Consider the following 16,199-nt stretch of genomic DNA (forward strand, 5'->3'; position numbering starts at 1 on the left):
AACTGCAGGAAGATGTAAAATATTTAAAAATACAATAAGTTTCAATTAATTATAAAACACAATACAGAAAATAAAATTGGAATGGAATGGATGGTTTTTATTTAATTGTGTATGGCACTCTAAGAAACAAAATACAAATTCATTTCGAAAAATATGCAATTTTGAAAAGCTTTCAAGTTACAGTGTTTAAAAACACCATCTTTAGTATGTAGTAACTTTAGTATTTAGTAATTTCGTGCTTTTAGTATTAAGTGACTGCTTTAGTATTTTATGCCAGCTGGCAACACTCTAGTGTTTTTATCGATTCTTCGTAGTTTTTTGTGTTTTATTCGGACGGGTCACACTTTACAGTCGACAAAAAATAGAGATCTTTTGTTGTAAGTAAAAAACTCGAAAAGTAAAAAAGAGACAATCTGGTGACAAGGTAGAGCAACGCAGCTCCAATTAAGTGCCGAGGAGCAACAAAAAGTTTCCCAACGTACGGGAGTCTTCACCATTTTCGCCCTAAACTTTTTTGTGCGAAGCGAGTGTGAAAGGTACATATATACATATATACGGAAGCAAGGTGTAGCAAAAGACGAAAAAAGCAGCAGAGCAGAGCGTGTTTGTGTGTGTGTTGAGTAAAAGAAAGCAGTCGAAAAATGAAATGAAACGCGAGAAAATGTCACGAAAAGCGAAAAAACCAAGAGAAGCGTATACATGAAAGCAAAAGCGTATTTAACATTAAAAATTTTTCGAAATAAACGAGCACCGCTCTCAACGTGTGCCTGTGTATGTATGTATGTGAGCGTGCGTTCCTATTTTTTTCACCCCATGCGTGTATCTTTTTTTTTGTTGTGTGGTGTGTGCGTTTTGCCAAGGAAATGGTAAAAATTCTTGAGAAATTAATGCTGGAAAATTGCGATTTTTTTTAGTACATTGCACACACGCACACATTGGAAGGCGAGGAAATTGCGTTACACAAGCACACCCGCTGCCGCTGCGATGCCAGCGACAGCAACGCTGCTCAGAACCTCCGCTGTGGTGAACAAGTGTACGTGTGTGTGTGTGTCGCGTGTCTCTCTCTGCGCGCGTGTGTGTGCATGTGTGGGTGTGCGTGCTTCAATAATCTAATACATTTTTTTCGAGTGTTGCAAGCCAACAAAATAAAATAACAAATGAAACCAAAGTAACAACAAAACAAATAAAGAAATTGTTGCAAAAAGCAAACAAACACACGCGAAAATCGAAAACGAACGAAACTGCAGCGAAACTGCGCCTCTACGTCTGCGTCGACGTCGACTGCACAGCCAGCGTACAGTAAAGCTGAATTACAAGTGAGTGGATAAAAAATAGGTAATCCATTTTCAAATATACATTTGCGCCTAATTTGGTTTTGGTTCCTAAAAAAATAGAAAACTGCGTAATAATTTAGCCATACATTAAACAAAAATTGAACCAGCACCCGCTTAAAACAGCGGACTTTTAAAAGACATTTCACGGCTGTTGGCTTGTATTAGGTCTTAAACTCTCAGTTTAACATGAGGACAAAAGAAACCAATCTTAAAACTATTGAATTTTAATTACAATAACGTATGATTATTTTCATAATTTTTCTCAATATCAGATTATCTTGCAAATATAATTTGAACATAAAAAAATAAGATTCAGATAAATTGTTGTTATTTTTTTTTAGTCATCTGCTGAACGGAGTACATCAATATCTACATATTTTACACGAGCTCATCGCGAAGCACCCCAGAATATGGTAGACCAGTCGGAAAAGTGCGCCAAGTGTTTTTTTTATTCGAATGGTTGATATTAGTCATTCGATTGATAATTGATTGTTCAGGAAAAGTTCCGCAACAATTTTTCCATTTTTACAGGACTTTAAGATCCTTATCTAAGTAAAACTGCATTTGCTCAGCTGGTATTATTAACTGAGATTCTATCTTAACTAGTTCCGCTACAAATTGTGCTTTTTTTTAAACCTTGTATTTTTGGGTGTCTTTACTGTATTCATTTCTGACCCGTTATGCCTCAGTGTCTGCGTTTATGGCGACGTTTCCATAAAATTAACCGTCTGCCGGTCAAAGGAATTTAAATTAAATAAGGCGAAATTGGTGCGAAAACTCTTTGTGCGTCGCGATGTGTCTTATTGTTGTTGCCTTATTGCTGTTTGTATTGGGTTGTATATCATTAGTTTGCCTGCAAAGTGCAATGTTTGCACTGCATGTGACATTGAAAATGACTACAGCAAATAAACACTGGAACACTTAATTCGTGTGTTGGGACTTGGACTTTTTCTGGTCTAGTGTTCGTTGTATTTTCTTTTAATTTTCTCTAAGTGGATAGCGATTATGGATGTGCCGGCTTTGTGAAGATACAGTAAATGTTGGGTAGGAGTTGTTTATCTTCTTTGATTGAGAATAAATGCAATGAATGTATAAATATTTGGTACCTGGCAATACAATGTATCCAAATGAATAATAATAAGCTACCAAAGATTTTGTAAACCAGCGTAATAAGACTAATTACTTGTTTTTTACTAAAGGTTCGTTCCCTTGGGGAAAGACTGTCAGTTTGTTAGTTTTGTGTCGCAGCGATTTTGAGGATTCCTTGTTAAAGAAATGCCTTCGCAATAATCGTCAGCCTGTGGGCAAGGGCTGATCTAAGGAAGAGAGAGAATGAGAGAAAGCGCTATTGCACGCTATGCGACGGCACGACATCCCCACACCGACACTTGCACACCAACGCCCACGAACTTTGCAGGGGCACGCATACTCAAACAATTCAGTGCCAGAGTTGTCAACTTCCTGTGCACGTGTTCGGGCTCTCGCCTGGCAACACCACTCAAATGGAAAAAAGCTAAACAACTATAAGTAAAAAACAGGACCCAACTGTAAATGAAAGAGGTCTGAAGTCAGGCTTTTGTGGCACAGCTGTTTTCCTGCCACACACACATTTGTTCCTGGTTTTTATTTTTGTTGCCAATTGGCAACACTTCTACAATATGTGCATGTATTTGTCGGCGTGTGTGTACGTGATGATGTCCTTCGCCTGCGCGTGACATTCCGATACTTTGTACACAATTTTGCACGCCCCCAACGTCTTATCGATTATTTCATTCATCATCGTCACTCATTTTTAGAATTGCTTGCTTGGAATAACTTATAACAATATTGAATTTTTAATAAAACTACCAAACATATCTCTTTACTTAATTGGTATTCTCATTCTTACTTTCCATTTCGATTAGAAGAAGTATTTTAGTATATTTTAAGTTTTGTTGCATGCTCGATATTTTAAAGAATGTCAGATTTTTAAGTAAAACCTAATCAAGTCGAGCTATTGGAAAAAATAGTAATCCTCAAATGTCGTTTGACACAGAACATCGTATATTAGGCTTTGTGATCTTTAAGTTTTACATCAAGCTTTTTTTGGCGGGAGATGTGTACATAATATCAAGGCTGACATCACTTTGCAGTCGGTAATCGATTGCAGTGGGCATTTTGGATTTGACAGTGTTGTAAATCGGTGACGGCAGCACTAGTTGCGTTGCGTCGCAGTTGCTGCGCTGCCGACTTTGACGGCGACATCCTTGCTGTGCTCCTGTAGCCCGCTCTCTCGCGCTCTCTCTTTGCCACTTTCGTGGGCATTTCCCTGGACTCTCGGCACTCTCTTTCGCTCCCTTAGTTTCTCTAAGTTTTCCGCTGCTTTTCCCGTTTGGTTCGTCAGTCGAATTTGGCCCTCTGTTGGCCAAACTTAATGCAAATTTTTCGCGACGCCGTTTTTCCACGTTTTAGCAATTATGCTCTGTTCTACTCCGATCGGTTTTCAATATTTATTTCAGATTAATGATCTCGTTTATATTGGCGAAAATCAGCTTATTTGCCTTACGTAATTGTGTGTGTGTCACGTGCGTTGCTCTTTCAAGCATGTGTGTGGGTGTTTGCATTTTTTAAATTTGCCGGCAGCCGAAAACTCGACAAAGAACTTATTGAAAAACACTTTTTCGTGTCACGGTTTTTTTATTGACTTTAAAAAATTGACAACTAAATAAAATAAGTTTTAAAGCTTGAACACACATTATAATGGATTATGTACTGAATCCATTATAATGTGTGTACTGAATCCATTATAATGTGTGTTTAATTATTACTTTTAAGAGATGCTTGTATCATTTGAAACTTCCATAGTCGTAGTTTGACTTAAAGTAACCCTTTCCTACACCTTTTTATTCCAATAAATATTTAAAAACACTATCAAATAAACATTTGGAAGAATATGTAAAAGACTCCTACTTATATTAACAATTAATATTTTAAATTTTTCATTAGACTTTCAACGTTTCTAGGATGAAGCGTAAAGAAAGAAATAAAACACACAAAAAAGGCAGTATTATTTTTATGTAAAAATAAATATCATTCGGTTGTTCACACTGAAAATTCTCTAATAGTTCTTTAATTACTATTAAAGAGGCTATTTTTAGTTTTCCACTGTACAATTACATAAAAGATTTAGAAAGAAAAAAGACCATGAAACCCGGGTCTCTCCACCGTCGATTACCGATTTCAAAGCCAAATAAAAATTCCCCTTTAAAAGTAATCTATTAACACTTTACTATCTTCTGATACAATCGGAATGGAAACGGCTTTTGGTTCTTGCTGTTCTCAAATTGTTTCGAAACAAAAAAATGAAGTGCAAAATACGAAAAAGATTTAAAACTTCCATACAAACGCTGTGGCGTACAGACGATAAGATTAGAATTGGGTTCTTTGTTGCTTAATTCTGTATAAAAGTATGTATGTATCAATATTTGATATTGATACTGATACTCTTATTGATACTTCGTCTATGACTAAGATACAATTAACGCTACTTAGAAGCAAATTTTCCTTAATTCTTTCCCATGTTTAGTTTATTCTTTTAATCAACTAACAACAGGCGAAAAACTATAACTTAACTTGTGTTTGGGTTACTGGTAATCATGGTGGAATGAAAGTAAAGAAAATAATAAGAATAAACATGCAAATGCCAACTTATACGTCTTCTTTGGTTGTGTGGGGCGCGTGTATCAATAAATAAAATCAACTAAAAATACGTGTGAAAAGCACGCGAAAATAGCCGGCAAGCACCAACAGCAAATTGAAAAAGAAAGGCAACGAAAAAGCGGTGGAAAACGGGAAAAACTATGACGCGTTCGCGACTTTTATGCGGTTAGACCCAATGAACCCCGCCCCCTTTTTCCAAAAATAATCCTCATTGGCGACAGTTTCAGTGGATCGTCGGATATAGGAATACAACAAATCAAGGGAAATGTTATTCATAAATCGTTACCAAAACCGAAAATAGGGTTCTTACATGGATGCATTTTGAATTAAAGTTTGCAAACCCAAGGGAATTGGACGTCCACTAGATTAATGCTTTAAAAGCACTGAAAGAAGTATTGTGAACATAGAAATAATAATGGTGCAAGGATTAAATTAAAATCAGGGTTTGTAATTAAGAATGTTTTTATAGGGGTGTGTTTTAGAAATTGGATTCTCTTCCGCCGATCTCTGTGTTAATCTGCCACCTCAACCTTTTTCGCCTGACTTTTGCTGCTGCCAAATTTTTTTGCCTTAACGTTTTTAGCCTTGACGGATTCGCTTTTGGAGGCGGCGAGAAGTAGTAGATGGCGGAAAAGTGTTGCGACTGATGAGGGAAATGCTTGCTGGTAAAATTACAGCATACTTTCTAGTGTGCTGCCCCACACAAAAACACTCTCAAACATCACACCCCTAGGGTGTGCATTGATTTTTCTATTTTCCTAATTTTTCCTTGTTTTTGTTGTGTATTTGGTCATCGTTTTTGGGTTGCCTGGCAGCCTACTGACCCGTTCGATCGATATTTTATAAAGTCGGGTAAGCATCATTGAATATAAGAAAGGTTACCCGACATTTTGTGCCTACTCCTTTGCCATTAATATACTTTTCATCCGATTGGTTGTTAAGAAAACACTTTTAAATAATTCTGATCTATTTAAAATTGTCATGACTTAAATTTATAAATGTATAAAAAAAAGTGGCCAACATCGAACACCCGACCTTAGCCTGGCTTTCAACAAATTTTGTTTCTAATTGATGTGGGTTATTTATTAGACCCTCGCCTCTTTTCGACCTGTATTCTGCACATTTTCCAGCTTTCGGTAAAAATTTGAATGAGCTAATTGAATGAATGGAAAATAGCATACGATTTCCACAGCTGCGCAAATGTGGAAAAGCTAGACAACGTAGTGGGAGGTGTTGGGTGTTAAACTGGAGACCCTTTTTGCGCTGCGGCGTTTGGTTTTGTGGGTCAAATGGCGGCAGTCGCATGACGACAGCCACGAAAATGAAACCGACGAAGCGTCCTCGTTGTCATCGTCGGTGTGTCGCCACTAATTCCCTCGCTCTCTCGTTCTCCATCTTTATTTTAGGGTCTCCTTTGCCACCACACCACACACACTCTGCTCCACACTCGTGCGAGTCATTCTGGCTGCCCTTTAACCCCTTTTCCATGCCAACAAGCTTGTGGGTATACCTTCCTCGCCTTGACACCCCTTGCAATTTGCCTCTTTCTTCTTACACTTATAGCTTATTTTTGCCCTTTACAAGGGGGTACTTGCATTTTTAATGATGACCTTTGCGGCCCTATAAAGTAACTATCAATTTCCAAAGTTCGAGAAAATGCTTGTCGTGCCTAATTGGATACTTTCCACTGCGTTGTGCCAAATAAGAAGCAGTATTGCACTACTTATTTGTATTTATTTTCGTTATTCAGATAATTTAGATAAACTAGAATAGGACTCTAAAATTGTAGATTAAATAAATAACAATTTGCATTCTGCTTCGGGTCTCTAAAACGTTTCTGAATTTAATCTCTTTTGACCCAATTATTATACCCGTTACTCGTAGAGTAAAAGGGTATGCTAGATTCGTCGGAAAGTATGTAACAGGCAGAAGGAACTGAAATGTATTGTCCTCATCAATACCTTTCGATTGACTCAAAAAAAGTTTGCCACGCCCACAAACTTAAAAAAATTGTAAATATGAACGCGGATATCTCGGAAACTATCAAGGATAGAGAAATGGGATCTCAGATTTAGATTCTGTAGCCTTGTACGCAGCGCAAGTTTGTTACGCGAATATGCCACGCCCACTCTAACGCCCACAAAAAAGTATTGCCACGCCCACTCTAAAGCGCATAACGCTTAAATCTGTCTACCGCCCACATAACCATATATTGAGATCACGGGTAGGTGGCGCATTTCAATTTCGCTTTGCTGCTTGCATATCTCCATTTCCCTTTGGTTCCATTAGCTGAGTAACGGGTATCTGATAGTCGAGGTACTCGACTATAGCGTTCTTCCTTGTTTTTAAGGTGCTTACGAAAAAGACCATTGTGTTTTTTATGTTCCATTTTTCCGTTTTTCCAATAGCACTTAGAATGGGAATTCAAAACTGAACTTCTATAATCCATAACTTGAGTAATTGGATACCGATTTAGAAGTGTGATACCTCTATGAGTTTGTGCTTTATTTCCCTAATAATCTATATTAAAATATTTCCTTTAAGACGGGGTCCAAATTTGAGCCCATTTTCATGTTTAATTTTTTCGCAATTCCAATGGCGCTCAGAATGGGAACCCAAAACTGTACTTCTATAATCCATAACTTAAGTAATTGGATACCGATTTAGAAGTGTGATACCTCTATGAGTTTGTGCTTAAATTCCCTAATAATCTACATTAAAATATTTATTTTAAAGGAGGGTCCAAATTTGAGCCCATTTTCTTGTTCAATTTTTCCGTAACTCCAATAGCTTTTAGAATGGGAACCCAAAATTGTACTTCTACAATCCATAACTTAAGTAATTGGATACCGATTTAGAAGTCTGATACCTCTATGAGTTTGTGCCTAAATTCCCTAATAATCTACATTAAAATATTTTTTTTAAACGATGGTCCAAATTCGAGCCCATTTTCATGTTTAATTTTTCCGTAACTCCAATGGCGCTCAGAATGGGAACCCAACACTGTACTTCTATAATCCATATCTTCAGTAACTGGATACCGATTTAGAAGTGTGATACCTCTATGGTTTTGTGCCTAAATTCCCTAAAAATCTACATTAAAATATATCTTTTAATCGAGGGTTCAAATTTGAGCCCATTTTCATGTTCAATTTTTCCGCAAGTCCTATATCTTTCAGAATGGGAACCCAATTCTGTACTTCTATAATCCATAACTTGAGTAATTGAATACCGATTTAGAAGTGTGATACCTCTATGAGTTTGTGCCTAAATTCCCTAAAAATCTTTATTAAAATATTTCTTTTAATCGAGGGTCCAAATTTGAGCCCATTTGCATGTTCAATTTTTCCGCAACTCCTATAGCTTTCAGAATGGGAATCCAATTCTGTAGTTCTATAATCCATAACTTGAGTAATTGAATACCGATTTAGAAGTGTGATACCTCTATGAGTTTGTGCCCAAATTCCCCTTATAATCTACATTAAAATATTTCTTTTAATCGAGGGTCCAAATTAGAGCCCATTTTCTTGTTAAATTTTTCCGTAACTCCAATAGCTTTTAGAATGGGAACCTAAAACTGTACTTCTATAATCCATAACTTGAGTAATTGAATACCGATTTAGAAGTGTGATACCTCTATGAGTTTGTGCTTAAATCCCCTAATAATCTATATTAAAATATTTATTTTAAAGGAGGGTCCAAATTTGAGCCCAATAGCTTTTAGAATGGGAACCTAAAACTGTACTTCTATAATCCATAACTTGAGTAATTGAATACCGGTTTAGAAACGTGATACCTTTATGAGTTTGTGCCTAAATTCCCTAATAATCTACATTAAAATATTTCTTTTAATCGAGGGTCCAAATTTGATCCCATTTTCATGTTCAATTTTTCCGAAACTCCTATAGCTTTCAGAATGGGAACCCAATTCTGCACTTCTATAATCCATAACTTGAGTAATTGGATACCGATTTAGAAGTGTGATACCTCTATGAGTTTGTGCTTCAATCCCCTAATAATCTACATTAAAATATTTCTTTTAAACGATGGTCCAAATTCGAGCCCATTTTCATGTTAAAGTTTTCCGTAACTCCAATAGCTTTTAGAATGGGAACCTAAAACTGTACTTCTATAATCCATAACTTGAGTAATTGAATACCGATTTAGAAGTGTGATACCTCTATGAGTTTGTGCCTAAATTCCCTAAAAATCTACATTAAAATATATCTTTTAATCGAGGGTTCAAATTTGAGCCCATTTTCATGTACAATTTTTCCGCAAGTCCTATAGCTTTCAGAATGGGAACCCAATTCTGTACTTCTATAATCCATAACTTGAGTAATTGAATACCGATTTAGAAGTGTGATACCTCTATGAGTTTGTGCCTAAATTCCCTAAAAATCTTCATTAAAATATTTCTTTTAATCGAGGGTCCAAATTTGAGCCCATTTGCATGTTCAATTTTTCCGCAACTCCTATAGCTTTCAGAATGGGAATCCAATTCTGTAGTTCTATAATCCATAACTTGAGTAATTGAATACCGATTTAGAAGTGTGATACCTCTATGAGTTTGTGCCCAAATTTCCTAATAATCTACATTAAAATATTTCTTTTAATCGAGGGTCCAAATTTGAGCCCATTTTCTTGTTAAATTTTTCCGTAACTCCAATAGCTTTTAGAATGGGAACCTAAAACTGTACTTCTATAATCCATAACTTGAGTAATTGAATACCGATTTAGAAGTGTGATACCTCTATGAGTTTGTGCCCAAATTTCCTAATAATCTACATTAAAATATTTCTTTTAATCGAGGGTCCAAATTTGAGCCCATTTGCATGTTCAATTTTTCCGCAACTCCTATAGCTTTCAGAATGGGAATCCAATTCTGTACTTCTATAATACATAACTTGAGTAATTGAATACCGATTTAGAAGTGTGATACCTCTATGAGTTTGTGCCTAAATTCCTTAAAAATCTACATTAAAATATTTCTTTAAATCGAGGGTCCAAATTTGAGCCCATTTTCATGTTCAATTTTTCCGCAAGTCCTATAGCTTTCAGAATGGGAACCCAATTCTGTACTTCTATAATCCATAACTTTAGTAATTGAATACCGATTTAGAAGTGTGATACCTCTATGAGTTTGTGCTTAAATCCTCTAATAATCTACATTAAAATATTTATTTTAAAGGAGGGTCCAAATTTGAGCCCATTTTCTTGTTCAATTTTTCCGTAACTCCAATAGCTTTTAGAATGGGAACCTAAAACTGTACTTCTGTAATCCATAACTTGAGTAATTGAATACCGATTTAGAAGTGTGATACCTCTATGAGTTTGTGCCTAAATTCCCTAATAATCTACATTAAAATATTTTTTTTAAACGATTGTCCAAATTCGAGCCCATTTTCATGTTTAATTTTTCTCAACTCCAATGGCGCTCAGAATGGGAACCCAACACTGTACTTCTTTAATCCATATCTTCAGTAACTGGATACCGATTTAGAAGTGTGATACCTCTATGAGTTTGTGCTTAAATCCCCTAATAATCTAGATTAAAATATTTTTTTTAAAGGAGGGTCCAGATTTGAGCCCATTTTCATGTTCAATTATTCCGTAGCTCCAATGGCGCTCAGAATGGGAACCCAACACCGTACTTCTATATTCCATAACTTCAGTAATTGGATACCGATTTAGAAGTGGGATACCTCTATGAGTTTGTGCTTAAATTCCCTAATAATCTACATTAAAATATTTCTTTTAAACGAGTGTCCAAATTTGTGCCTGTTTTCATGTTCATGTTCATGTTCTCCGTAATATTTTGGCTTTAAAAATGAAATCCCAAAACTGCACTTATAAATGTCATAGCTTGGGTAATGGGATCTCGATTTGAAGTGTTTGTGGTTGAATTCTCTAATATTCTCAATTACAATTCTTCTTATAAACGAGGGTCAAATTTTTCACCAATTACCATTATTATTTTAGAATGAAATATGTGATAAGTTAAAAAATCTCAGTATGAGAACGACAAGTCGTTTTATAGAAAACCGCCAGAATATGCGCGCAAAAGGAACTATTAGCCATAAAATTGTAGTAAGAACAATTATGGCAGTGTAATTAGCATTTAAAAATATATTTTCAACGAAGTATAGAAACTATCTGCTTTCCCGCCAACTAGCGGAATTTGCTAAATTTAACTAGAACAAAAGTTTCTTTTAGCAGAATCGCACGCCCTGTGCGATTCGTCACTACGTAAAAAAATTTTGTTTTGTCATGGTTCTATATTTCTATTTGTCCTTTTATTGTACTTTAATTTATGGCATGCAGTTCTGCCGCTTGCGTGGTGGAAAGTCATAAATTGGTGGCTCCCCGTTTTCCGGTCCCTCCCCTTCCAGCTTGTCTCTCTTTGTTGTTGATCTATTTAAAATTAAATGGTGTCATTGTCAGGCGGTCGCAGGCAGTGGGCACGGCTCTCTGCTCTCTTTTTTCCGCAGGACAAGACATTTTATTGTAGGCCTTGAGGGGGTGGTGTCCTAATAAAGCTACAGCTATGCCTAAGAATACAGGCTCTCACATAATAATAACAAAAGTGTTATGGCATATAAGCTCCAAATATATTTGGTAAAACCCCTTAATCTTTAACGTCATAACAAGAAATACAATGTGATATGAAAAATACCTTAAAAAGTAAAATGGAAACTACAAAAAATCATTTCCAAAGTCCGAAACATGTTTGGCACATTTAACAATATTCCTTCTTCATTTGTTTATCATGTATTATACATAATTATTGCATACAATTGGGCAGAAAGGTGAAAGTCGGGTTCTTGAGATTGGGTGCAGTTTTGGGGGTGGGCATCTAATTGGTTTGCGCCTTTCAGGGGTGGTCATTCAAAATAGGTCAATCAGTTTTGGGCCACGCCCAAACCTTCGCGCCTCTGACTAATGCAACCGCAATTACCTACCCTCTCTCCCAGCTCTTGTTTTTTTTTATTACCAAATGACCTCCGTTTTCTTGGCTTTAATTTGTTGTATTCCCAGCTGATTTTCTCAGTTGACCCGTAGTCTCATGTCCTCCCAGCAACTTTGATTAACATCTGTCTGTAAATTACGGGGAAATTTATTTTGTTGACACCGAGTGGAAAAAAAGGGGCTTTTAGTCAACCCTTTTACCACTTAGCTCAAATTTCCTCTTCAATTTACTTGCAATTTACACACAACTAACTGCTAATTTCTCTTATTTTTTTTTAGATTGCAGGCACATTTTTGAAGAGCTGCCAATAAAAAAGGAGAGGATTTTCAATTGGACTAAAAACTTTGGGCAAAAAAACCTTAAAATAAAAAACAAACTGTTGTGCAACTAAGAAAATAGACAAACAAAATTAAACGAAAAACTGCAATTTTCAAAAATAAGAAAATGTATGTGTATGTGTGTGAATGAGTCAGAAAACAACACAACTACCTTAAAAAACAAATAATGTGAAAGCAAAACACGTGACACACGATTACTAATTCAAAGATAAATCATTCTAATGTGTATTTAAAAAAGTCCACTGCGATTTAAATTTTGTTAAAATATAGCAAGCTTTTACTTCAAATATTTAAAATAATTAGAGCGTCCTTTAATACTATTTTTATAGTATTATCATGTAATTAAATAATGTAATTTTTGATTGGCATTTAAACCGAAACTTTAATGTTTATAAACATGTTAGAAAAAAAAAATTAAAGACTACAATTATTTCAATCGCAAGTGGAGTGTATTATTTTATTGTATTTGCATTATTTTTTACTATCTTGCTAAATAAACTATAATTTTAATAATTACAGCCATTGAACCGTTTCAATTGTTGAGCCCTTGACGAGTTTGTGTGTTAAAAAACCGAAAATATAAACTAGAAAATAGAAAACCAACAATAACTGAAGAACACTGCTGCATGCCAATGGCCTTGCAGTGCAGTAAAAAACAGCAGCAGCCGAAGAAGAAGCCGTAAAAAGCTATTTTTTTGACATACTCGTTTTTTTGTAGTGAAAACTGAACAAACTGAAACCGTAACATCAGCAACAACACCACGAGCAGGAGCATAAATTCCCAAAAAACAATAATCGAAGCAAACAAATAATTAATTGACATAATTAATTCAGAACCAATCACGGACCAAAACAACAGCTGTCGCGGCAAATAAAAACAAAGCTTTAAGCCGAAGAAGCAGTCGAGAAGTCGAGCAGAGGCATCAGCGTCACGATGAGCGGACGTCCAAGAACTTCCTCCTTCGCCGAGGGCAACAAACAGTCGCCGAGTCTGGTGCTGGGCGGCGTCAAAACATGCAGTAAGTACTGCCGATAGTAACCACTGAATTTAAGTAAAATGGGGATATTGAAAACTTATTTATTATTATATTTATACAACTAAACATTTAGGGTTTCCTTAATTCTTGTAATTTAAAGAATTTAATTTAATTTAAGTATTTCATACTTATTTTCTTGTAAAAGGTGTTATAACGACCCCACCCTATGTATTAGGCATAGACATTACTAGACGAGTCGATATATCCATATCCATGTCCGTCCGTTTCAATACAATAAGCGAGCTCAGTTTAAAACCTATCGATTTAAAATTTTCGAATCGGACAATTGTATCCTACACCTCCAATAGATGATATAAAACTTGAAAAAAGACTCTGTTTTGCTACTTTTTATTTTTTTTGCGTATACCGTTATTGGGGTAAAATCTTATGACTATATCCTATAGGTTTTTATGAATAGGTTTTAGAGGAAAGTGCAATTCGTAATTTTTAATACATATTTTGATAAGGGTAAAAAAGCTTCCTATATTATATTCACTTTACTGTCAACTTGGTATTGTCGAAATTAACTTCCTTTCTTATTTCAATTAAACTATTTTTTAGATACAAAATGGACAAGCAATTATTTCGGTAAATAATTTTGGGAGTAGTTACTGCAGTGTCAAATTAAATCTTAATTGAGTGGTTTCATTTGTAAACGCTGTTGTTTTTGAGTAATTGAATTTTATTACTCAGCTGTTTGGCCCTCGATATGAGAAAAAAGGCCATCGTATTATCAGTGCCTAGCGCTCGCCCCCCTTTTCTTGGCTTTTAATCCGCCTTTGCCACCTGTATTAAATGTTAAAAGCTTTCTCTCAACAGAGACTGTCTAACAGCATTTTCTCTCTTCTTTTCATTCTCGTCCTCTCTCTCGCGCTCTCTCTCTCTTCCTCTTCGCCAGTCAATCGATTAAAATGTTCAAGTTTTCGCCGTCGCCGCACTAACTTCGCCGCTCTCTCTGTGTCCTCTCCCTCTCTCTCTCTCTCTCTCTTGTTTCGCCGCATCTGCTGCGCTCTGCTCTTGCGCTGGTATTCGTATTTGCTGTTTTTTTTTTGCCTTATTCACATATTTTTTGCTTGGATTCCGCAGCGAAAAAGGCAAATTTTTAGTAGCACGAAATTCGTGGCGAGAAGAACGCTGAAATCCAAAAAACGCGCGCCACAAATTAAAGTTAAAGTTGAAAGGAAAGAGAAGCAAGAGGAAAACCTTTAAATTTGCCGCACTGCCGCTGCTGCTGCCGCTACTGTGCGCTGCCCCCCCGCTGCGCTGCCGCTGCTGCAAATTTAGTTTTAATCGAGATTGCCTCGCTGTGAGTTCGAGTTCTCTGTTCTCTTCGGTTCGCATTTGATACCGATACCTCTAGTTTGGGCTTGCTAAATAAAGCAGGTGAAAACGGCTGAAAAAAAACGAGGAAAACCCACAGAAAAAAACAGAAATAAACCAGCTCGAAAACACCACTGAAAAGGGCGAAAAAGCAACGAAACTAAGCCAAGACAAAAACAAAATCAAACCAACGTCACTTCAATTTTGTTCTGTGCCCCTGTGTGTGTGTATGTGTGTCAGTGCCTGTGTGTGTATAAGTAACTGCTGCGCTGCAGTCGACAGCGCAGCGACTGCGACGCCGCTAGCGCTGCAGAAGTTTTTGCCAAGAAAAGAGAAATAAGGAAAGGAAATAACAGAAAAAAAGAAGGTCAACGGTTGAAAACTCAAAGCCAAAACCGACCACCCACCCACTCTCTTCGCTGTTGACGGGGACCGCGACGACGGCGTCGACGTCCAGCGTTTTTCCGCTTTCCCGTTCTTCGCTTCTCTGCAATTCAATTCAACGTCGCTTTTCCGTTCGCCAACCTCATCGAGCATGTTGATCAACCGCGGCTCCTTACTTGAAGGTAAAACTACCGCTAAGACGATTAAAACGCTACAAAGAACACATCTCATAAACCCAACTACATGGATAGCTTAAGACAATCAAGGAGGTGTTCTCGTGCCAAAACAAAAACTCACCTATTCATTTTTGATCACTTACAGATCTAGTATGTCATTCATCAATTTCATAATTTGGTTTTCGGTAAAACAATTCTTTTATGGCTCACAGAAGCAAACCAAACCCTAGGGGTTCTTAATCAGCGCTTGTTTGTTTCAATCTCAATATTATTTTAAATGTTATTTATTTTTATTTTTTTATTTTTTTATTTCTGTTTCTTGTTATAAAATTGGTTTGCTGAGTAACGGGTATCTGATAGGCACTCGACTCTCGTGGTAATTATGAATTTTATATGGAAAACAAAGTTTTTTTTGAGCTTTGCTTAGTGCCGGATTAGTTGATTCCAATAAACTTATCGCAATATAATAATTCGATGTTGTCTTCATTTTTCACAACGTTGATCTCTTAATGGCTATTTACTGTTTGGTTATAAATCATTTTTTTGATGGGGAAATCAAGTCGCTATTCTTGCAGGATTCCTTCGTGAATCATCGTTAACGAATTAATCATGATGGAAGCCATCAACTCATCATTGCTTTGCGTAGCAATTTGCCAATAAAATGATATGCTCTACATTTTGTTTTCATGTTGAATTGGCTTTCCCAGCACTTGGGATGCATTTCCAGTTGTGTCGCGTCACTCCGCACCACCCACTCGTTTAAATTATATTCATTGTTCGATTCAACTGCAATGGCCGAAACCACCTTGATTTGGCCACCTCATCGGACACCCATCACCTGCCCGCTTGCCAGGAGAATTTTCAGGAACTCTCCATGCCCCTGTTTTCGCTAACCAATTACGTTTATGCGGTGTGAGAATATACCGACACAACAATCATTG

General features: G+C 36.4%; 1 protein-coding gene across 9 annotated transcripts in view; it reads left to right on the forward strand.

Annotated features, from left to right (window-relative positions):
- Positions 1–280: 280 nt before the first annotated feature.
- Positions 281–16,199, forward strand: part of sgg (glycogen synthase kinase 3 beta homolog shaggy) — a 55,194-nt gene continuing 39,275 nt past the window's right edge. For 2 of the 9 annotated variants that reach the window (XM_065867890.2, XM_036820500.3), the window contains exons 1-2: positions 283–377; positions 12,861–13,360. In XM_065867890.2, the coding sequence (XP_065723962.2) occupies positions 13,276–13,360 (85 nt within the window). In that variant the 5' untranslated portion in view covers positions 283–377; positions 12,861–13,275. Of the gene's footprint in view, positions 537–12,290; positions 12,450–12,860; positions 13,361–14,719; positions 15,265–16,199 lie in introns of those variants that run through there. The other 7 variants (XM_065867884.2, XM_065867891.2, XM_065867885.2 and 4 more) reach the window with 7 other exon arrangements.

The sequence above is a fragment of the Drosophila suzukii genome, chromosome X (genome assembly GCF_043229965.1).
Source record: "Drosophila suzukii chromosome X, CBGP_Dsuzu_IsoJpt1.0, whole genome shotgun sequence".
Classification (NCBI taxonomy): Eukaryota; Metazoa; Arthropoda; class Insecta; order Diptera; family Drosophilidae; genus Drosophila; species Drosophila suzukii.